The sequence below is a fragment of the Excalfactoria chinensis genome, chromosome 10 (genome assembly GCF_039878825.1).
Source record: "Excalfactoria chinensis isolate bCotChi1 chromosome 10, bCotChi1.hap2, whole genome shotgun sequence".
Lineage (NCBI taxonomy): Eukaryota > Metazoa > Chordata > Aves > Galliformes > Phasianidae > Excalfactoria > Excalfactoria chinensis.
In genome coordinates this window covers 18,711,613-18,735,740 of record NC_092834.1, presented here as the reverse complement: position 1 = coordinate 18,735,740, position 24,128 = coordinate 18,711,613, and the positions used below count along the sequence as shown (strand labels likewise).

Sequence of the window (24,128 nt, the reverse complement as noted above, 5' to 3'; positions counted from 1 at the left end):
TTGTGCACAAGTGGCCAGTTGGGCAGACTGTGCCTCTTGGAGAGAGGCAAAGGCACACGTGAGCAGCGAGTCAGCCAAAGAGGTGGAAGAGCCAACATTATAAATAGGGCCACGCTGTGCACTGCCAGAGAGGCTGCACTGAGCACAGGCATAAAACCAGACGAGCTGCGAATGTGCAGAGAGGTAAGCATTAATGCCTGCAGTAAATCATGACATGCTGTGCATGCGCAGAGAGGACGTAATGCTGCATATGGGCAGTAAATCACAGTGCACCATATCTGCACAGCAAGCCTACCCCGAACACACAGCGAGGACGTGCATGTGCAAAGAGCCACTGGTCCCATGCTGGCACAAAGCAGGGCTTGCTGTGCACTGCCATTTAATGGAGAAAAATTCAGCATGCATACTCTTATCCTGGAAACAAAACGTTGGTAGCTGTGCAGGTCACCAGGCTGAGCAGGGCATGAGGGACGGCACCCCAGGCACAGCCATCAGGTGAAGACACGCTGCCAGTGCATGAGATGAGGGTCAGGCAGGAGGTACTGCATGAGATAAAGGAGGAAAGGAGCAAGGTCACCTCACAGTGAGAAAAGGACCAAATTTAGGATAACCTGAAAAGACCTTAAACAGCAAGCAAATTCAGCTGACATGCACCCCAGAACAGAAAGAGATTCAAACATATCGACTTCAGAGGCTCTGAGAAGGTTCTGAAGGAAACCCAGCTTAAAGATTGGAAGGCGAACGAAAATAATTTATCACAAATACATTCTGTCCGTTTAATTTAATGATTTTATCTCATAAGTAACTTCTCAGACAAGATTATGCAGCACATTTAGGCTGGTTGGAGAAACAGGAACCAGTTTCCAATGATAGGAGTACTGGGTATGGTTACAGTGGAGGAACCAGCTAATCAAGTAAACAATGGTTTGTATTAACAAGGGTGTCTCTGAACAAAGAGGTATTTCTAGGACTTTTTCTCCACCCCTAGTATTAGAGTGACTCAGGGATGAGAGCAAGGCTGAGTTTTCAAGAGGGAGAGCTGCATCAGTAGCAAGGCACTGGGAAGATCTCGCCCAACAGATCTGCCCAAGCACACTGCTTTAGAGACAGCCCTCCAAAAATCTGCACAGGAGAGAACTGTAGACTGAAATCTAGGTGGAAGCATACGAGCACAGATGTTTTGGGACACTTTTCAAAGAGGACACCAGGAGCAAGTAGCTGCTTCGAGATGATGCTGGGGAAGTACACCAAAGGAACTGAGCAAGGGTGGCCTCTCAGTCAGGAGCTGAAGCTGCCCCTTGCGTCAAACACGTTGGTATCCACAAGATTTGAAAGGAGGTATTCAGCCACACCATGTGCAGGCCATGTGTGCACAACACGTGCTACACTGCACGTTTTGCTGGTAGCCTGCAGGGGTTGGGAACAAATTTCTCCACTTTGCTATAAACTTTGGCAGCTGAGGTTTTTGTTTGATCCTTCTCCTGCAGCACTGAAGACTGCTGTGGCTGAAACAGGACACTGTTCTCAGAAACATCCAAGCAACTCAGGCATCACTTGTAGAGCTGGGGTTTAAACTAATCACTAGTCTTAGGTTTAACAGGACTTCTACAGGCCAGAGGGGCAGGGAGGGGGCACTGCTGATGGACAACTGCCTGCATGGGTTTTACCCAAACCCACAAGGAGCAGCTGTTGGTGTTCAGGAGCTGTGAGGACTCACGCTAGGAGGGGTCATCACCCTTCCCAGGCTCACATCGGGCTTGACCCTAACCAAAGCACTTAATTCCTAGCAAGCAAGGGACACTGCAGATGCTAACTCAGCTTCAGCAAACATTCCCATGTCCAAGGAAGGCAGGCTCAAATTCAGGCCTGAATCAGCCCTCCACTCCTCTGGGATGCCTTCCTCCTGCAGCACTGTGTCTTTTGGCCAGCAAAGTCCTGTGCAGGAGTGAGCACAGACCCAAGCTAGCACACAACCAGGGAGAGCAGCATGGGCCTCAGGGCACTGCAGCTCTAACCTGACCTCCGTGCAAGAGCACACTCCTAGCAGCACTAATCCAATTACAAAACAAACTTCTTTCCTTCATTATCACGGCCTGCAGTATGCTAAATCAGTCTGGCAATTATGGAGGGCTTAGCAAGGAATTAGAAATCAGACAATAAATGGCAAAGGTCCTCACTGACAGAGAAGGGATGGAGAACAGGCAGCTGGGGCTTATGGGGGATTGCTGGGACAACAAGTGGGTTGGGAATTGCTACAAAGAAAGGTCTCTTGACTACCTTCATGCCTTCAGTGGGGTTAATCTCAAAGCCACATAAGGCTGTCAGGTCTTCATCCATCCTAGAGTCAAGCTCACTCATGAATGCGGATCTCCTGCCAGAACACTAGCCCCGTTACACACCCGCCCTTCTGTTATTTCCCAGCAACACTCATTTCACTCACAGGAGAGCAAACACAGCAGTGAAGTACCATTCAAAGAGAGATTCAATCCATCTCAATTTTAGGGGAAGCCCTTGAGCATCACAAGGAGGGGATGCAACAGTACTCCAGACCCAGAGTCATGCTCAGAGCAATATGCTTTCTGTGGGAATTCCTAAAGGATACCCCAGATGCTCAGGGCCTGCATGGATCTGCTTGATTTGAGAAGCTCAGGCCCAACCCCTGACTGAGCACGCTTGGGGAAACTGAGCATCTCCTTCCAGCACATCAGGCCAAACAATGCAGGTGAAATCCCCCACCAAAATCAGGCTTTTGAAGTAAGGGCCAAAAATCCCCAAGGAAAACAAAAGGAGGGGAGTGCCAGGAGCTACCAGTGAATGTCCATAGAACACCAGCCTAGTCACACCTTGTCCCTATTTTTAAACTAGATCCAGGTGCTCACTGTTTGGCAGGGACACCTAATATGCAGCCAGGCTGCATAGGCAGGATTACACTGACAGCACACAAGCTCGCTGGTACAGGCAGCTGCCAGTCACTTTGCTCTTTGCAGCTATTTCTCAAGGGAGAAAAACAACCCAGAACCCAGGTGAAGCTCTCTTGTGCCTTTCTTCCCTGGCTGCATGGACTCAAGTGGCCTCTGCTTTCCTTGCCAGCCACTAGGAAGGCAGTAGCAAGACAAAGAAAGAGCCTGTTAAAGCCTTTTCAATGTAGCAAGGACATCTAAGAGCATCTCTGCAGATGCATTCCAGCACCTCCAACCATTTTTGCATGCTCTGGTATCCGCAGAAGCAGCACCGGGAAAAAAAACCCTCCAGCCAGTTGCTCCATCCCCACTGGTCAAGATGCCTTTCTGGGCTGGGGAGAGGCAGCCAGGGCTGCCAGCAGCCAAACGCTGCTGTAAGGAGACACCGAGCACCCGAGATGAGCTCAAACAGCAGCCTTTTAAGGAGTGGTGGAGGCTGAACATTGGGGAACAAAGTACCACGGCTTTTGCAACTCCATGCAGCATGCAGCCTGTGCATAATGGCCCCCACACCAGCCCAAAGCCATGATGGGCCACTGAAGCAGCAGTTCCTCAGCTATGGACTGAGTATAGAAAATTTCAAGAGCCTGCATAAAGTCCTCATGGTCTCACAGACCACCTCCATCATCCCACCAGAGCAGCAGGATCAGCTTTGTCCTGGGAGCACATAACTTCAGACATTGGAAGAGGAGAAACAATCTGCCCCAGAGACAATGTGTCCAGAAGAAAAAGAACACGGCTAGAGCCACTGGACATCCAGGGCAAGAGGGAAATTCATGTGATTTCACCTAAGGTTTACAAGATGTAAAGCAAAACAAGCCAAAGAACCTCAAGAACATCCCCCTCAGCAAGAAGTAACAGGCAGACCCAGCTTATTGCTGTCCACAAAGGATCTCAAAGACATACTTAGGACATGAAAGCTATCTTTTGTCCCATGTCACTGATGACTGTGTTGAACAACTCAGTTCTCTGCATGTGAGAGTGAAAAAAGAAATGATTTTGCTTAATAAAATCCCCTTTCTGCTGTTTAGCAGGGTTTTGCCATGCGAGCCTACCACCCAAGCTTTTGGGATGAGGGCAGAGTCCCTGCAGAGCAGGTGACTGTGCATCCATTGCTTTATTAGGCAGTGGTGCTGCATGCACGGCTCTGACTGGTTACTATGTACATTTGGCAAATGAAAGTGAGGAGCACCAAGCACCCACACGAGTGGGAGCCCCAGCAGTCTACCCCTCTGTGCCTCACTGTGACAGCACTGGCCTCCTTGCCAGAGGGTGCAGGGGTGTTCTTCTCTGTCACGCAGGACATGGACAGAGCCAGGTGCTCTCAGGAGACATCCCAGGATGCTTCCTCCCTCCTTTCCTGCACCTCGCTCCCCCCATGTCCTCTCCGAGGCCTCAGTTTCAGTCCTTTCTTCCCAAGGGGGTGAGGGCAGCAAATGGCTGCTCCCACTCAGCTCCTTTTCCCTGTTGCTATCCCAGCAGGCACACAGGAATCCCACGAGAGAGCATGATGAGCAGTCTAGCTGCCAAAGTCCCCAGCAGCACTGCCCGTGCCCAGCTCACTGCTCCAGTGCCCATTCACTACACCAGCAGTACTGTCTGCACAGGCCCTGCAGACAGGCCACCTTCAGGTCCACACAGCCCCGAGCTCGGCTTGTGCACGGTGACAGCTATAGAGTGCGGATAGCCACTGGGTAAAGCAAGGACATGTGTTCAGCCCCCTTGATGGGCAGCTTGCGGCTGGCGTAGTGATGAATGATCTCTGGCACGCTGTCAAAGGGTGGGCTGTGCTGACCTAGCACATACTTGTTCTCCTGGGTCCGGGATAGTTTCATGTGCATGAAGCCCTGGCTGCTCCTGTGAGGAAAGACAGAGGCAGGGTTAGAGGAGACAGTGGGCCCTAGACCACCACCCCCACAGCCACAGCCCTTCTCATTTGGCCCTCTAATCCTGCATCTCTCAACCCAGTGGGGGTGAAGCCCTTATTACAGCCACCCCAGCTCACACAGCAGCTATGCCAGGAGGAGTCAGGCTGGTGCATCCCCAGCCTTGCTGATGCAAAGCAGGATTTTCTCCTTCAGCCTGGGACCAGCCACAAGTGGGCTCATGCCCCCCTCCCTGCACCACCACTGCAGGCCCCATAAAAACCGCTCAGCACAGCAAGGCTGTTTCCCGGCACAGTACAGGCACTGAGCCACACGCGGCTGCGCAGGCACATACTGCCATGAGCGCTGATTCCAAGTGACGGGCTAATGGCCCTGTTGCTATTAATTTGCGTCTCTGAGGAGAGCCACAGCCTGTCTGCAGCGTCTGGAATGCACATTACGGCAAAATATTGATGGCTTAAAAGCCGACAGGACCTCATCAGCAATGCTGAGCAGTATCCAGTGCTGTGCAGGCTGGTCCCATCCCCCCCAGCTGGAGACAGTGCTCATAATGGACAGAGCAGCTGCATTAGCAGAATGGGTCTGCAATCCATTTAGGAGCTGAGAAGCAGGGAGCCAACTCTGCTGGGAAAGGGCTCTCTGGGAGCACACAGAGGGATCCAGTGCAGGATTAGTGCTGGATCCAGAGCAGGAGGACAGCACCACACAAAGTCCATAGCAAGGTGGGTTTTGCCTGAATTGCTCCCTGGGTTTATACTGCAAGCTCAGGGATGTGACTGAGACCGGAAATACCAAGGGAGGACACTGAAAACCTGGCAGACACAGCCAGCAGCTGCTGCAACCTCTGCACCATGCAATGGGCACCTACAGCCTCCAACCACAGCCTCAGCTGCCCCCAGGAAGGAATAAGCCACCACTGTCTCATCCTCCAGGCAGTTAATGCAGCACAATCCTGCCCACAGCACTCAGAGGGGAAGCACAGCTAGAGTGGTTTAAACCTCCCAGCTACCTGGCAGGCTCCTGCTGCTCTCTTTTGTGCACATTTTCCTTTAAGGCTATACAAAATAACTGGGCATCAGTACCAGAGCTCCGCTTTCAGACCATCTCCTCAGCCACTCCTCCTTCCTCAAGAAAGAGCTAAAAAAAATTAATAAAAAATAATAATAATAAAAGAAAAGAGATGCAGGCAAGCGGCTTAGAGCTTGATAAAAAGTATCCCAAGGGATCTTCCTTGAAAAGACTCTAGAGAGAAAGGTAAGAGTAAACATCACATTCCTGAAGCTATGCGCTCTCTGCAGGTGAAGACCTTGGACACTGCCTGAGCAGCTCTTGGATGGGATGCAGCCCCCTCTGGGCAGAAGCACACTGCTGCGAGGCTAAGTCCCACTCACGTGTGGCATTTGAGAAGGGGACTTGGCTATTCTTGCCATGCGGCTCAGGAAAAAAAATCCAAACAGATGACTGCATTGTAGGGAAGCAGTGAAAATGGGGAACTATGCAGCATCACATTTCCAGCTGACCTGTGGGGTAGCCACACTGGAGAGGGAGGGAGCCCCACCAACCCTGATGCCACCTCTCAGACACATGTAACAGCTTACTGGTGGCTGAGAGGACATCTCATGGCCTCCAACATGACTCACTGATCAGCAGAAGCTTTTGCTTCAGAACAGCTCATGCCCGAAGGCAAGGAAATATTACTGTGAAAGCTCAAGCATCAGTAAAAATTTCAACAAAGAAATGAAAGCGAGGAGCTTTTGCAAGAGGTTTGCTGTCTAATCTAAAGGCTACAAGCACAGGAGGAAGGCTGTTTGTTGGTTTTTTTCAGCTTAACATCTGCCCCACTTTGGTGCTGAAGGCAGCAATAAAATGAGAAGGAAAAAAAAAAACAAAAAAAGAAAAGAAGAAAAGTGAGATGGAGCAATCTAATTATCTAATTTGCAATTGTAGGAAATAAATGGGGGCAGGATGAATCTGCCAGAGAGCAATGCAGGTACAGAGACCGCTGGAAAAATATTGGGTATATTGAGAAAAGGACACCTGGGCTGTTGTCAGGCAGAAATGACTGAAGTGTTCAATACTTTTTCCTCTGTGTCAGAAAGAAAGTTAATGTACTAGCCTTGCAGAAGGACAAGAAAGTATTTGCTAATCCATCATCATCCTCAGGACAGAATCAGCTTTGTTTTTGCAGTCTCAGACTTCCCTGAGACTCCCCAAGGGGCTGGGCAAGGAGCTCTGCACACGTACCTCAATGCTTCACACGGCTTTGGCTCTCAGGGAAGGTGGAAAATTTGGGGGAGGTGCAAAGATCCCCCCAAGACCCAAGCAGAAACCCAGCCATGCTGTGGGAGTGAGGCTTCTCTGCTGAGAAATCAAAGCAGCACAGTGCCTTCTCTACCACGCAGCTGAGGAACAGCTTCAGTGGCTAAGAGGGCTGGAGAAGAAGGGATGGGTACATTTCCATAAATAACAGGATTGTAAGGACTTTATTTTCTCATGAATTTCAGCTACAAAAAGGGGCAGCAATAAGCCAGAGCTGGAAGCTGTAATCACACACATTCAAATGAGTAATAGGGCATATCATTTTATCCGTCTGAGGGATTATGAGCACTGCCAAGGGGAAAGCAGCGTGCCTCTAGCTCTGCAAGTCTTCCCAAGAGACGCTTCTGCCAGACAGCAAACCAAACGTCAAAAGCCTGTGCCACCCCACACAAAGAAATGCAGATCTCATATTCCAAAGCCCTGCCATTGTCTCTGAGCAGCCCTGTGGAACACGGTGTTCCAAGACCCCAAAGCACCGGGGGTACATGCATGGCACCACCTCCACTGCAAAGACAGCGCAGCCCAGCCCCAGCTGCAGCCCCCCAGTTTGCACAGGCTCACTCACTTCAAGGAGAGGGAGAAGTCATTCTTGCTGGTCTCGCTGTTGCGCACCAAGTAGCTGGCTTCCTTGCAGAGCCTCAGCAGCGTCTCTGCATCTGTCCGGCTGATGGCCCCATGGTACCAGCTGCGGAGATGAGAGGGATTTGGCTACATGCATGCTCTAAGCAGCACAGAGCCTCATGGCAGTAGCAATGCCAATCTCCATGCCAGGGGTAAGGGATGTGGTTGGGAAAGGGTGGCAGGGGACAGGAGGAGCCTAAGGAGGGCAGTAGGGACAAGTAGCAGGTGGCAGAAACACGGTGCCAGGGAAGAAAGTGAAGGCAAGAAGACAGCAATGGGGATACAGAAGAGCTGCTTGAGCAGATGGAACTCACCACTGGCTCTCCAGGGGCAGTGCAGGGTCAATCCTCTCCCCAAGGAAGGGACCAGGCTCTGTGATCAATGTCTTGGTGCTCTTGAGGCTGCTGGCACCATGTTTAAGAGCTGCCCTGGCCTTCTCCTCCCTGCAGGGTGAGGTGCGGCCATAGCCCAGACCCTCTGATGGCCCTGCAAGACAGACAAACATCACAGCAGTGGCAGGGACAGGGCAGGGACAGACTGTGAACAAACCCAGCTCTCCCCATGCAGAGGGAGGCTGCAGAGACAGCGAGAGTCATGCTGCATCACACTGGTTCCCCTCTCACTGCCACATCCCCTTTCTCTAAGCAAGGACAGCGCAGCACAGCTCCCTGCAGCACCCACCACCAGGACTCAGTGTAGACCAGGGTGCTCACCATGCCCCAGCCCCTGGAAATATTTTCCAGGGAGGTTTCATAAGCTCTGAGAGCTTACATGTGCTGCTAATATAACAAGATTTGGTGGTTGCAGCATACAATTAGGCATCTCCATCAAGAGAATTAGTACTGAGAGGCTCTCCAATCTTGAAAAGAAGAAAAGAGGAGTGAAGAAGATGGAGTTGAAGGAAGAAGCAGGATTAACTGAGATGTGTCCTGGGGACCCAGCCTCCCACCGAATGTTATTTCCGTGCAAGATGATTTCAGCATTAATAATATTGTTTCTCCCTCCTCCAGAGAGTTCATTATTGCTCCCCTGCCAAGCGAGCACCCTCGCACAAATTACTTATCGATCAGCAGAGCTGCTGGCAGCAGCTGCTGCAGAGCACAACTGCCCCAAGGGTGTGTGTGCTGAACCTGGCCCTCGGGATGAGCAGCTTCCTGTTCCTTGGGAAAGTTTTTTCAGTCCTCTGCAAATACCACAGCTCAAATTCCCCCAGGAGGAGCAGGGGGATGAGGTGCTCAAGCCATGCCTCAGCAGAGGTTCAGCTTTTACACAGGCTCGCCCTCGACTCTAACAGCCAGGCTTCAATTTCAACTCATAAGCTTAAAAAATTGGGTCAATCATTAAAAAGTCATACAATCAGAAGGCTGAAGTGTTTGCTAGCAGCACAAAGTCATCATATTAGAGGCTCAAAGAACTGACAGAGAACAGCAGAGGCATGTATATGATTAAACAGGATATTAAAAACAAGCTCCCAGGATGGAGAAGACATCCTTCAAGAAGTTCAAGGCACCCCAGACAGGGACAGTAGAAAATAACACAAAACTCCGTTGAGATAAACTTAACACAACAAAGCAAGTCAAAATGAAAATGAGCGTTTGTGTTGCTAAAGTCAGGAAAAATGACAAACTGATGTCTTCAGAGAGACCGCAGGGATAACAAACGACAGGGGAAGGAGGAGGCTGTGCAGTAAATTAATTCTGCATGACACCTGCATTCGTTGTACAAAGAGAAGCAGGAAGTTTCCCATTAGGTCCTTCTCCTTCTGGGATAAGCTCAACTTGTGGCCTCACCAGGACGGCACGGGGGGCAGTTGCACTGCTGCAGGCTGTCCCTACGAAGCAACATTGGCCGTCACACACAGCCTCGTGAGGAGCCACTGGGGTCTGCACAAAGCCCTGCAGGGATCTGGGTAACTGCAGATAAGGAAATCAAATGTCTGCAGCTGGCATGTCGCAGCATCCATCAGGAACAGCGTTTGTGATGCACGGGTGGGCACAGCAAGCTGCAAAGTCATGTCTCACAGACTGGTCTCATGTGAGCAAGGCCAGTCCAGCTCAGACAGCCTGTGCGGGTTCTGACAGAAGCCCTCTAGATGATGCTCTTGTAAAAAAACCTTACTACAGAGCAAGGTCCTTAAAAAATTAATAATGGGTCAAAAGAGAAGCCACAGTCATCAGCTTCCGTATGTGAAATGGCCAACAGAGCTCAAAGAGAATTTAGCATGGGCTCTGCCTCCCAACATGCACAAAAAGGGCTCTGCAGCAAGGCAAACCTGAGATGATAAAGCGTGCCTGGGAGATGGAACTCTTCAGGATAGCGAAAGTGAGAGCTGGAAATCCAGAGGGATCTCCTGCCACTGAACAGCAAGGCAGGGAAACAGCAGATGAAACAGAGTGGTGCTAAATGACAAAGCAATCCACTTAGGGAAAAAATATCCCCAAATTTCAGTGGTGGGATCTGAATTACCTGGTACTGTGCCAATAAGGGACTTGTGTATTAGGAGTCACAAGAAAACATCAACTAAATGCTCAAAAAGAAAAGGTAAAAGCAGCCATCAAACACTGGGAATTTGGAGGCAAAGAGGAGGGAACAAAATAGCCAATAATAACTCTGCCTCTGAAAAACCCCCTGGTGCAGCTCAACCACTGCAGGCACAAAGGTATCATGTAATGGGAAATGTGGAAGAGGCAAGGACAAACATCTGCGTCATGCCCAGGACAGGCAAGTAAAGATGGAAAAGGAGGAAGCGGAGGATGGGGTGCAAAAAGGGACCTGCAGTGCGTGGCAGTCCCAGCAGCCATCGGCCACAGCCCCCCCAGGCCCTTGCTGTCATGCGACACCCACCGTTGGCGTCTTCATAGCTGTGCAGGCTGTGCTGCAGGGGGACAGAGGCACTGGCCTCACCGTCCGGGGGGGTTTCGCCGCTGTCGAGCTGTCCCACTGGTGGCGGCCATGGCAGGTCTTTAATGACCTTGATTTCAACTGGATGTGAGGAGGGGTGTGGGAGAAGCAGGAAGAGAGAGAAAAAGAAAGAGAGAAAGAGAAGGCTTAGAAAAAAATATCAGCAACACCAGACCTTGTGAGAAGAACAGCAGCTGTAGGGGTAGAGACTGAATTCCCAGGAGCCCTGTGCTGGTCAAGGGGACCCACAGCCACCACCAGCAGAGACTGGGCTAAGGGAGGTGGCAGGAGGAAGAGGGGCAGAAGGGGGAAGGGTGCTGGGTGCCCAGACAAGCATCCAGAACCAACAGAGTTCCTGGTGACAGCCAGGTTCCTGGAGTACAAGAAGACTATGATGAAGTGGCTACAGGCAGTCTGCAGCAGCAGGGAAGGGGGTGCAGACACGGCTCACAGTGGATTAGCCTACTGCCAGTACCACTGTGTCTCAATGGGGGGACTAGCAGGGAGATTCCAGCATCTCAGGATGCTCCTGAGATCCTACAGGCAAGCCACAGCACCACAACTGGCTTTGCCATGCATTAATTCCCTCCAGACTCAGAGACAACCTGGAGCATCCTGGGCAGCATCCATTCATGAGCCAGATGTGTGAATGTACCTCCTCCACCCAAGGGCCATGAGCAAATCCCCTACACAGCCACCTCAGCACAAACCCAGCCCAACTGAATCCTCAGCTCAGGATGCTGCTGACATTGGTCCCACAGCCAGCATGCCAGGACCCAAATCCCAGCCACCCACAGGGACAACCAGACACCACAGTGTCACATTCACCCAAAAGGTGAATCACTCCCAAGCCCCAATCTCCATGCCTCTCCAGTGCCATCACAGGCTCATGCCTTGTGCACACCAACAGCAGCATGGACACACACTGCTGTAATTCAGATTCATCCTAGATAAGGGCGTGGCAATTAGCCATTGCTGGCAGAAGAGCCAGCACTAATGCACAGCATGGATTTCCTCATTAACAAACACAAACACAATCGATCCTGCAGCATGAATAAATATGTCAGGAGGATGGACATTTGCCTGGACAAAGCCCGTCAGGGACAGCCCAGCCCTCGTTCCTGCAAAAGGAGGTCCCAAGGAAGGAGAGTTCTTCCTGAGCTGGGGATGGAGCCCTAGCCCTGCAACTTGGGGTGGGAGACAGGAGTCACCTGGCACAAGAGATGATGATCAGTCAGGCAGCTGGAGATGGCACTGGACAGACTGCCAAGGCAGCTCCATTGCCAGCCCACCCAGCCTGGCTGCCACAAGCCCTGCTGAAGAGAAACATCACTCCCTGACACACAGAAATGCAAAAGCTGACACCGCCATCCCAGCTTTCCCACTGCAAAACACTACACAGCATCAGCAAGCACTTCTCAAAACTCAGCTGCCTCCATCCCAGCTCACCTGCAAAGGCTTTGGAGATCCTCTCCTTCTTCCACTCCCAGGGCTGGTCATACTCCTCTGGTGGCCGCTCATCATCCTCGGGCAACCGAGATTCCCTAGGCCTGGGGCAGGCAGGACGGTCAGTGTCCACATCCAGCCCTCCAGAGATGGGCTCGTAGGGAGTGTCGTAGAGGTGAAGCGGCTGGGTTGGAGCCTCCCGTAAGCCTTTCTGGCGAATCTCTAGCAGAAAATGGAATGGAATGTGAGCTTCTCGCTTGGCCACGGTCCTCAAAGCCAGACAAAAGAGCTTGGTTTCACCTCAGGGTGATGTAGGGTGGAAAGCATGAGGGCCCCAAACCTCCAGCAAGTGCCTGTCACAAGAAGCTCAGCTGCTGGACAGCAGGGTCCTGAACAGTTCCCAGCATCAGGATACCCTTCCCCCAGCGCAGCGTTTCACTAAATGCCTTTCCCTTGAGCAGAACAAAAATCTCTCCACAGACACAAGAAAACTCCTTGTCACCTGCTGATTTTTCCAAGAAAGCAGCAATGCCCTCCAAAAGCTGAGTGAGCTTTACAGAAACCATTTGCTCCAGGAAAACTACAGGAGCAGAAAGCAGAGCCAGAGCCTGGAACATGCAGCCCTGTGTGCACTGCAGCAGTCAGAGTAATGCCTCTGGGAGCACGTGCTCTCACCTCGCCTGCTTTCAAGCCATAAACAAAACCATGGGGGACCCTGCTGCTGCACAGACAATGGCATGCTCTGCGCCAGCCATAACAAAATTAAAAAGCTTCCACATCCATCTTGCTCTATGCCAGATGCATCGAATGTCATGACTCTCCTGGCTCAGCCTCATGGGAAGCACTGCAAGCAGAAATACTGAGGAGCCCTTAATACTCATGTAGCCTTTGCAAGTGCTCTGTCTGCGGCCAACTCATCACACATGTAAATCTGAGAAAATTTGGCTCCTCTGCAGCCATCCATCTGGATTTGTTGTTCACCCCTGGGAGATCTGGTGCTATCACAGGCTGCAAGGAACAGAGCAGAGGCCACCAAATTCACACAGCAGCAGGGAATGGAAGAGTGCAGTGGCCCTTGCACAGAGCTTTCCACCTTACCAGCCATCATCTTCTGGGCTTCATATGGTTCCATATACCCATCATTCTCTGCCACCTTCTCCATCCCTGCCTGGCTACCAGCCACCTGCGCGGCATCAAAGGGGTCTGCGTAATCCTCCAGGACAGCCAGCTGGAAAAGGGAAGGACAAGAGAAAGGTTAGGCCATTCCCTGTCTTTCCAGTTAGATAGGGACTGGCTGACGCCCCTTGAAATGCCACCACCTCACCATGAGGAATACCCGGAGCAGCAGCAGGGACCTCAGACCCCATGGGGACAGATGAGCATCCAAGACCTGGAAGCAGGAGCCCTGGGTTGCTGCCACTCCACCTGTCCCTTTTGTATATCCTTTTGGAGGAAGCCTCCAAGTGGGCACTGCAACCCTGCACAGCAGGTGCTGGCAGCCCACAGCTTTCCAGGCACCCGCACAAGGCTCTCAGCAGTGGAAACACTCCAGCCTTTGTCCCAGAAGCTGGGCCAGAGCCAAGCAGAGCAGAAGGCAGCCTGGCCTCTTCTGTTAGCACCAGCCTGGGACCAGCAAAGCCACTGGTGCCCACGCAGATGCCCCAGCAAGGTTGTTTCCAAAAGCAGGGCTCTCAGCTCGGCCGTGTTTTCTGAGGCAGCCTCAGTCCCAGTTCAGGGACACTGGCAGACACTGATGAAACTGGGAGCTCACTGGTTATCTGTCAGGGCCCCTGCAGGCACATCTATAGACATATCTTAGCAAAAGGACTATGAACAGCTTGTAGCTTCCTCTCAGCAGGAAAAAGGGACAGGAACTGCAACACCCCAGCAGCTCCTCAGTGCCTTGTCCATCACCCATCTCCCTCCAGGGCCCACTGGGCAGCTCCTGTTCATCCAGAGGCAACACTCCCACAACCAGCAGAGCAATCACCCCCAGAGCAAACCCCAGCAGTCATCAGGAAATGTGCAGTTGCTGGGCTGCCCGCAGTCCCTGGGAGGTTTTCTACCACCAGAGGCACCATGCCCAGCACTCCCTCACCCCCTGCAGTGAGCTCTCTGGCTCTGTAAAGGCAACAGAGTCAAGAAGGGGTTGCCTGCTTGCTCTTCTGCCAAACCTGCCTGCATTATAGCCTGCCACAAAGCCCATTTCCTAGATGTGTTTTACTAGACAGTCTAACACCTGGCTTGCTGCTGGTACTGCTCCCAGAGCCTCCCTCTCCCACTCCATCAGTGCAGAGCAGACTCAGACGAAATGGGACACCAGCACAGCAGCTCAGATGCTCCTCCACATGCAGCACCTTACACTGGAGCCACTACAAGTTATAACTTCACCCAGTTCATTCTCTCCTTTGGGTGTAACATTTCTCTAATTTTACCTCTGGGACCTTTTCCCCAAGGAAATCACCCAACAGCTCAATTTTGGCAGACACCAAAGCCAAACCCAAAAGCAAAACAAACGTTGGCCATTGGAGAAGGGCCTGGTTCCCTGCCCCAGTAGCCAGACACAGCTGCACCCAGGGCACAGGAGGTGCGGGGAGCCCAGGACAGACAGCACAGCATCTCGCAGGATGACTCAGTTAGGAGGCTCTGGCAGGAAACACACGCCCAGGAGCTTCCTGGCCAGGCGTTCCCACACGCCGCGATGTTGACCCTGCACTCCCAGCAAAAGCTTCATATCAGGAGCTTCGCATCTCAGGGCTGGCCCTAAGCATGTTGGCAAACCCGGAGCCACACGTGCCTGTGTGGCAGTCTCTTGTCCCCATTGGGACAGCCCAAAGAGGAGATCTCACAGCAGGCAAGGACAAGGTATCACCTGGGCTTAGGCACAGCAGTGTCAGGAAGGGATCCCTCAGTAAGGACAGGCTGGATCTGTCCCACGTGCATCAAGGGAAATCCTGGCAGTGCTGTTCCTCACATGGCAGAAGACACATCTCAAGAGCCTGTCCCTCGCTCAGGCCGTGGAGGATGGAGCACAGGGACCAAGCAGAGGGAGGACCTGTGCCAGTCCCCAGCACCCCCAGAACACTTTTATAATGCAACACGAGCTGCTGCAGAGCGTGCCCTAAACACGTCATCACAGGATGCTGCCCATCCCACAGACTGCTCCAAACTGTGACAGTTCACCCGGTGCCACGTGCTCCAGGACACCCCGACACAGGCAACGCAAGCGTGAGTAAGCTTCCAGTGACCATCCTTGGTCCTCCTGGGCCACTTCCACAAAGGACACCGTGAACAACCCAGCCATGCTGTAGGCAGGGAACCCTCCCACTGCCCAGCCCAGCAGACAGGAGCTGGAAAGGGTGCCCAAGCTCTGCAGAAGAGCTCCCTATCTATGGTGGATGCTCCACTGCTCCTCCAGGGAAATGGCTTTAGCTTTAATGGGCTCACCTAGCCCTTGGAGCACTACTTCGTCCATCATGAGAACCCTAAAGAATGGGAAACCTCCTCATCAATGGGGAGGTCTGGAGATAACTTCACCACTGCCTGCCTGGACGATGATGAAGGGCCTCCTTTGGACCCATGCTGTTACCTGGGCTTCCCCAGCCACCTTCAAGCCCTTGGCTCTTCACCACACTTTCCAGCTTCTCACTGCACTCCAATGGATACAGCCCAGTCCCTGTGCTGCAGCACCACGTGCCCCCCTGCCATCAGTAGGAAGAAACCTCCGAAGGCCCCAACAAACCGAACCCCTGCTCTGCTGCACTGCTGAACGGGCCCCGCTACAAACCTTCCAACAGCAATTATGCACTAAGAGCAACTTCCCGAGATCCACTGGCGACAAGTTGCATGCCTGCATCCAGCATTCCCTGACCGGGTTTTGTTCAGCGTGCGTTTCCCAGGACCGTCAAGCGACACCAAGCCCGAGCCTGCGACTTCTGTATCAACAACTCCCTCCTTTCCTTCAGCAGGCCCATCTGCAAGGAGTTCGCCCAGCAAGCCCCATCTTGCAGCACCGCCGGGCGCCCGCGAGCTCTCCTGCCTTAATTTGCGAGGTCCCCCGTTGGACTCTCGCCCGCGGCCACGGGTTCGTCCCTGGCAGCGTCTGCGTGCCATCGGCCCGGGAACCGCTCTGTCCTCCTCTCCGTCCCCAGCTCGGGGGCGGCAGACAAAGAGGCACGGCCGCTTCCCGACAAAGCAGCTGGCAGAGGCCGGGCAGGCCCCGGCAGACTCACCGCGCTGCGGGGAAGGAGGCCCGGGGAGGGCGACCCGGCCCTGGGGAAACGTCCCGAGCTCAGCCTGTCGCCTCCGCGGAGAGCGCAGCGCTAGGAGGCGCGGGGAAGCCGTCGGAGACGCGCCGGCAGCCCTCGGGTTACCGCCGCGGCACTCACCTCCTGCGGCGGCTCGTCGGGCGGCTCGTGGCCGGCGGGGGGCGAGCCGGGGGCGGCGGGGGGCGGCGCGGGGCTGGCGGGCGGCTTCTCGGCGGCCTCCACTTTGATGAGCCGGTGCTTGGGCGAGACGTAGCGGGGCCCGTCGGGGGCGGCGGGAGGAGGCGCCCCGCTATAGGGGTCCTCGAAGTCGCGCTCCTTCTGCAGGCGGTACGCGGCCACGATGTCGGGCTGGGCCGAGGCCAGCGGCTCGGCGGCGCCTCCCGGCGGCGGGGGCGGCTGCGGCGGCCCGGCTCGGTAGTCGGGTTTGGGCGGCGCGGGCGGCGCGGGCTTGGCGCTGCGGAAGCCGAGGTGCTCGCGGAGCCAGCGGGCCATGGTGCCCACGCACTGCGGCGCCCCGGGCCCGGGCCCGGCCCCAGCCCCGGCCCCGCCGCCGCGCTCTGAGCCGGCCGCCGCTCCGCTCAGCAGCATCGGCGCGGGCGGACTGAGTGCAGCGGCGGAGACCGGGCCGGGGCGGGGGGGGGAGAGCGGGGGAGGCAGCCGAGGGAGGCGGCCAGTGCCACCTGCTGGAGCTGTGGTGCCGGCTCGCCGAGCGGGGCTCCGAGCTGCGCGCCCGACTCGTCCCCCGCCCCCCCCGAGCCCGGCTCCCACCACGCCCCGCTCGCTTCGCCCGGGTCCGCCCCGCTCCCCCGGCGTCCGACCCGCCCTCCGCGGGGCCCGTCCCGCCGCCACCCGACCTGCCTTGGCGCCTTGGGCTCCCCCCCCCGGTGCGGGATTCATCTCCACCGGGTTATCCGCGCTCCCCTCCGCACGGGGGGGGAGGTCCGCTGGGGGAGCGAGGAGTGGGAGCAGCCTGAATGTATGGGAAGGCTGCGCTGAGTGGTGCCTGCTGTCTGGTGAGGCTGTTAGGAAAGCAGTAGCACACGCTGCTTAGTTCTACCCGAGAAATCCTGCCAGATTCCTAACCAGACAGCACCCAGCAATCAAGACTAGGGAATTCAAAGTGTACCGGGTACAAAATACTTCAACAGGAGAAAAGCTGCCTGCCACACACAGGTTGAGCACTAGGCAGCATTTGAGATTGGGCAGCCGCTGAATCCTGGCTGATGGAGATGATGAAATAGTTATTAAAATGCAGAAAAGACAGAGGTTCTCAATCTGTCTGTCTAGCAGTGGGAAGGAAGCAGGATGCAGGGCTGATGGCACATGAGTGACAGTGCTTCCACTGCCTGTCAGTAGCCAAGGAGGATGTTCAGCAACATCTGCTACCAGAGGCTCTTGTTCAGTCCTCAGGCTGGCAAAGCACACTGCATCCTCTGGGAGGTGGACAAGGAGGGACCAGCTTTTAAAAAAATACCTCCATGCTGGAGGAATGGTAGTGGCTGTTCCTTCCTGTCCTGCCCTGTTGCATCCCTCCTTGGTGAGGCAGCCACAGGAGCATCGAAGAGGAACATCCTGGGATCCACCTGAGCCTTCAGTTTGGGGCAGTGTTGGCTTCCCCTTCTTAAGAGAGGAGCCACGAGCAGCTCGACAGCAGTGTGGTGTGCAGGGTGAGTAGGGCAGAGCACGGTGGGAGCCCCTCGGGAGATGCCTTTGTGCTGGAAGAGGTCTGAAGGGTGCTCTGAGCTCTGCACCTCACGTGGCTCAGTACAGGCATGGGCTGTTCATATTTTTTCTGCAGTCATGACAAGACACAGGTGACATCTCTCCATTCTTGGCAGGCTGTTTCATGCTCTAAGAAGCAGCTACTGCCTGCATTCACACTGCAAAACTGAGCTCCATCTGCATCTCGCTGCAGCTGGTGTTGCTCCAGTGCCCAAAGTCCTTATATCCGTCGTCTCTGATGCACATTGGTACTCAGGGTTGATGCCTGCACCACAGCAAGCAGCCCTGGTGCCACATCCGTGGCCTCAGTGCCACTCCATCTGCGAGGCCACATGTCCAGGCCCTGCGGCAGATGGCTGTCATGTAGCATTGCCCATGCAGGACTTGGCAGGGGTCACAGAGCTGACAGATGGGAGAGGACCAAGAGCAAGCATGTGTGCGAGACTCAACATTTTGTCTGCTCCCTGCAAGCAGCCTCTGGCAGGATGCTGTCCTGGGCCACAGGGAAGGTGGCAGTGAAGCCACCATTTGCAGCCTTTGGCTGGGAGGTGAGCACGCTGTGACCGCGCAGAAGTGACGTTTGGTACACGGGGTACTAAAAGAGGTGAGATGGAAGGTCATCCTAGAGAGGCCTTGGTAGGAGCTCTGCTCCCATCCTCCATCTCCTGCCATCTGCCCCCATCTCAATAGGATCCAGGAGCTTTTCCCTGTTGCCTTTGGGCCGAGACTCACTGAATGGCCCTTTCTCTTACCATTTCCTTTGTAAATGCTTCCCAAGCAGGTTTGAGCATGCACCAGGAAGAGAAAGCCAGGTAAAGCCTTCTGGGCCCCTGCCAGCCCTGTGCATGCCCTCCTGGCTGATGGGAGGAGCTGCTTCAGCCGATCTGAGTGCTCCTCAGGCTCATCTGCAGCTGGGGAAGGGAGCCCTGTTCTGCTTCCCAGGCCAAAAAACAGGACGTAGGACCTTGTCTGGGGTCTGGAAGGGCCCAGGCTGCACAGTCCTCATAGTTTCCTTGGTGCCCTTCCAGTTTAAGTGGCTGTAGCTCAGCATCCTGCAGGTTCCACAGGCAGCAGAGGCCTGGGTTTAAGTGCCCAATTCATGACTGTGGGTTTTTGGTGATTCAGAGGGGAACATCTCTGCCCGCATGATGTGGAGGAGACACAAGAAGAGGATTTGTCTGCAGGTAATGCAAGGCCTGGATTTAGTATTTTACACTTGCCACCATCATCACTTGAATCAGGCACTGAGACCAGCACCTCCATGGATTGCAGGGGGGCATGTGGTCCTGTAAACCTTCAGGTGCATCTTCCACAGCTTTGAATAAAAGCCCGTGAATGTCTGTAGCATCTCCAGCTCCATTTGTCCTTGGAGACACCATATACAAGCAGAGATGACTGTGTATTTGCCAGCCATACAGAGCTTGCCCTGAGCTCTGGGTACAGCAGGGGACACGAGGACTGGGAGGGGAAAACTACGACACAAAAAATGCTTCCTAGGAGGCAGCCAGGGAGCCACAGACTGAGAAATGACACATCTGTTCTCTGCAAATGAACAAAAACTGGCATAAGGAGCAGGAAACTGGCATTGCCAGGGGACAGATGGGTAAATATGACATACTGGGGAAGAGTCAGCACAGCTCTTTTAAAGGAGGTTTCTTGCTTCCAAAGCTAGCGGCTTTCATGGAAAAAGCAGCAGGCGCCTGAGAGAGATCCAGCTGAGAGGTCACCTGCATTTCCATGAGCCAATCCTCTGACGATAGATCAGTGGAGAAGTGACACAATCTGCTAATAATACTGAATTATTCTGGGTACTGCCGACGAGTGCAAAGAATGGTAGGAAAACTTTGGAGAGCCTGAGCAGCTTGGCAATAGAGTCAGATGAAAGCCAGTGTCAGTGAAGTGACACGTGGGGAAACCAAGCCTGACCTCAGTGTCTAAAGTGATGGGCTCTGAGGCCAGGAGATCTGACAGCTGTGAAAATGTCCCCTCAGCACTCAGTGAAGGCCAAAACTGCAAAACTTCTCAGTCAAAACTGATTTGGGAAGAGAGAAGAAAAGGGAGAGGATGTGTCAGAGGCATCACTATTCTCTGGGTCAGACCCAGCTCCCCTTGTGTGGTCCTAGTCCTCCCCTTCCAAGAGTACAGCAAAGTGTGCAGAGAAGGGCAACAGGTTCTATGCAAGGGGTGTGTGATGGATTGAGGCTCTTTGGCATGGAAAAGAGAAAAACAGGGGCACAGGGCAGAGACCTGCACAGCTCGGGGGGGTGAGGAGAGAGTGGAAGATGAGGGGTAAGCATGAGGAGATTAGTCTGCGCTCAGATGCCCTCCTTCCATGGGCTGCTGCAGGTGCTACATGGTTTAGGAACAAAATCAGACAAAATTTAAGAACAAGTCTACAGAAAGAAATCTCTCAGTCACAGAATCACAGAATCACAGAATCACAAAATTGTAGGGGTTGGAAGGGACCTCCAGAGATCATCGAGTCCGACCCCCCTGCCAAAGCAGGCTCCCTACAACACGTCACACAGCTCGGCGTCCAGGCGGGTCTTGAATATCTCCAGAGAAGGAGACTCCACCACCTCCCTGGGCAGCCTGTTCCAGTGCTCCGTCACCCTCACCCTAAAGAAGTTCTTGCGCACATTCATGCGGAACTTCCTATGCTGAAGTTTCAGCCCATTTCCCCTAGTCCTATCCCCACGCACTACTGAAAACAGACCAGCCTCACCACTATAGCTCCCACACCTCAGGTATTTATAAACCTGGATCAAGTCCCCTCTCAGCCTTCTTTTATCAAGGCTAAACAGACCCAGTTCCCTAAGTCTCTCCTCATAGGGGAGATGCTCCAGGCCCTTCACCATCTTTGTGGCCCTCCGCTGGACTCTTTCCAAGAGATCCCTGTCTTTTTTGTACTGGGGAGCCCAGAACTGGACACAGTATTCCAGATGAGGCCTCACCAGGGCAGAGTAGAGGGGGAGGATCACCTCCCTTGACCTGCTGGCCATGCTCTTTTTAATGCACCCCAGAATGCCATTGGCCTTTTTGGCTACAAGGGCACACTGCTGGCTCATGGCCAACCTGTCGTCCACCAGGACGCCCAGGTCCCTCTCAGCAGAGCTCCTCTCCAGCAGGTCTTCCCCCAACCTGTCCTGGTGCATGCAATTATTTCTACCTAGGTGCAAGACTCTACACTTGCTTATGTTAAACCTCATCCGGTTTCTTACTGCCCAGCTCTCCAGCCTGTCCAGGTCTCTCTGAATGGCCGCACAGCCTTCAGGTGTGTCAGCCAATCCTCCCAGCTTCGTGTCATCAGCAAACTTGCTGAGGGTGGTCACTATCCCCTCATCAAGGTCGTTGATGAAGATGTTGAACAAGACCGGACCCAGCACAGACCCCTGGGGGACACCACTAGTCACAGGCCTCCAGCCAGACACCGCACCGCCAACGACAACCCTCTGCACTCTGCCAGTCAGCCAATTCTCGATCCACTTCACCGTCCACTCATCTATCCCACACTTCCTCAGCTTTGTTATAAGGTTGTCATGGGGGACCGTATCAAAAGCCTTACTGAAATCAAGGTAGACTACATCTACCGCTCTCCCCCCATCCACCCCGCGAGTGACATCTTCATAAAAGGCCACCAGGTTGGTCGAGCACGACCTCCCCTTGGTGAACCCATGCTGAGTACTCCTGATAACCTCCTTTACTCCCAGTTGCCTGGAGATGGCATCCAGCACAAGCTGTTCCATCACCTTCCCTGGGACAGAGGTGAGGCTGACTGGCCTATAATTACCCGGGTCATCCTTCTTGCCCTTTTTGAAGACCGGGGTGACATTGGCCATCCTCCAGTCTTCAGGCACCTCCCCAGTTCTCCAAGACCTCTGAAAAATTACAGAGAGCGGCTTAGCAATAACCTCCGCCAGCTATCTCAGCACCCGCGGGTGCACCCCATCAGGTCCCACGGATTTATGGACATTAATGTTTCCTAAGCACTCACGGACCACCTCTTCCCTGACTAAAGGGAAATCTCCCATTCCCCAGATTCTCTCATCAACCACCAGGGTCTGGGATTCCTGGGGGAGAGCCCTTTCACTAAAGACAGAGGCAAAGAAGGTGTTCAGTATTTCCGCCTTCTCAGCATCCCCCGTTACCAGAACACCCCCCTCACTTAGTATGGGGCCCACATTCTCCCTAGCCTTCCTTTTGCTGTTAATGTACTTTAAAAAGCCTTTTTTATTATCCTTTATCTCCTTAGCTAGATTCAGCTCCAGGTGGGCTTTAGCCTTCCTGGTCGCATCTCTGCAGTCCCTGACTATATTCTTATATTTTTCCCAAGTGGCCAGACCCTTTTTCCACATATCATGTACTTTCTTCTTTCCGCAGAGCTTGCACATGAGTTCCTTACTCGTCCACGCAGGTCTCCTGCACCTTTTCCCGACTTCTTAGTTACAGGGATGCACCGATCCTGAGCCTGGAAGAGGAGCCGTTTGAATGCTAGCCAGCCAGCCAGTCCTGCAAGTCTTTGTATTTAGACCAAAATATTTGTTGGGAGAAGGCAGCAGACAACATGGGCCCACACCAGGTCCCTTATCTGATCGGATGCGTTGCTCCTCCAAAGCAGCATGACACAGACATCTCTGCACCTATGCTCACACAAGCAATGCAGGCTTGTGTTTTCTAAGTGCATTCAGATGCTGTCTGTCCAGGCATGCAGGATATGCCCAAAACAGTCACATTTAGTAAGTGGAGCAAATCTGTGCAGATGTTTTTTGCAGCTCCCCAACCTTTCTGTCAAAATAAATCATTAAGCAGTTGATAATACCATTGAAACGATGCTAATTGACCAAAAGAAGTGTCAACAACTCATTGACAGACATCTGCCAGCAAGGCACATTGCTCTCGCCCCACCACACATGTTCACCGCCTCTGCTTACAGCATGGACAGCCCCCGGCACATCCACAGCTGAGAGCTTCACAGCTGTGCTCTGGTGTGCCCAGTTATTTCATTAGCACTGGATGAGGTGTGGAGAGCCATGGGGAGATTTCATTTCTGCAGATCTGGGTGCTGCACCCTGGAAACTGGCCAGAAAGAGAGCTAGGTGAGAATGGCAGGAGAAAGATGCCATGGGAGCAATGGACGCTGTGCAAAACACTTCTCTCATCACCAGGTGTGGGTCTGAGGGAAATTTCTGAACATCCTCTATGTAAACTCTTCGACATTATTGTTTTCCTGTAAAATCATCATGCAGGGGCTCAAGCCCTGGAGGGCTGCAGCTGCATTCGCTGCCAGTGGGGTTGGGAAGTCAAGCCATGGGAGCATTCTGCAGCTACCTTTGGTATTTCCCCAGCAAAACGAGGCTTATGACAGGAAAACTTCTTGGCAGATGCTGGCTATGTGACAACAACCATCGTGCTGACACTTTGGTGCTCTGAGTCCTGGCGCAAATTCAGGCCCTTCAGCGCCAGGTCCTGAGTGTGGCAGGGTGGGCAGGGAGAAACAGCTGTATTTGCAGAGCTAGCTCTGCAAAGGCATAGCAGTCTCCAAGTGGGATGGACTGCCCAAATTCCTCACCTGAATGAACAAAGGAAGGTGGGAGAGTGTGGATCTGAACCTGATATCAAGCGGTAAAGTGAAATTGATCAGAGCTGCCCGCACTCATCGATCCAAGGCAGGGCAAACCAAGGCAGAGCATTTGCAGCTCAATCAGCATGATATGCTGGGTGGAGGATGGTGCTCAGGAGCTGCCAGGGGACCTGAGCACCCCAGAAAGTATTAATGATGTTGAGCACGGGGCAGTGGCTGCACTCATAAATCTGAGTCCATCCGCACACAGATGCTCCCTGGCTTTATATTGCATAGGAGCTGTGAACTACCTTTGGCATCTTCCCTGTATCTCTTAAAGGGGCCGTCATCAGCCATCAGGGATGGGCATGGTGCACAAGGGCAAAACAGGGACCTTTCCCCCAGTGCAGGTGATTTTGCCACCAGTCAGTCCTATGTTTCCAAA

The 24,128-nt window shown here is 53.5% G+C and overlaps 1 protein-coding gene across 3 annotated transcripts; it reads right to left on the bottom strand.

Moving 5' to 3' along the window:
- Positions 1–759: 759 nt before the first annotated feature.
- Positions 760–17,246, bottom strand: SHF (Src homology 2 domain containing F). 3 transcript variants are annotated; one of them, XM_072345470.1, is made up of 7 exons: positions 16,522–17,235; positions 13,232–13,361; positions 12,137–12,355; positions 10,631–10,768; positions 8,101–8,272; positions 7,731–7,850; positions 760–4,817 (listed from the first exon to the last, which is right to left on the bottom strand). In XM_072345470.1, the coding sequence occupies exons 1-7, from the start codon at positions 16,987–16,989 to the stop codon at positions 4,631–4,633; spliced, it is 1,434 nt and encodes a 477-aa protein (XP_072201571.1). In that variant the 5' UTR covers positions 16,990–17,235; the 3' UTR covers positions 760–4,630. The 3 variants fall into 3 exon arrangements, with proteins under 3 accessions (XP_072201571.1, XP_072201572.1, XP_072201573.1); XM_072345471.1 differs by lacking the exon at positions 10,631–10,768 and having other exon boundaries at positions 16,522–17,246; XM_072345472.1 differs by lacking the exons at positions 7,731–7,850; positions 8,101–8,272 and having other exon boundaries at positions 4,660–4,817; positions 16,522–17,246.
- Between the last annotated feature and the right edge of the window lie 6,882 nt (positions 17,247–24,128).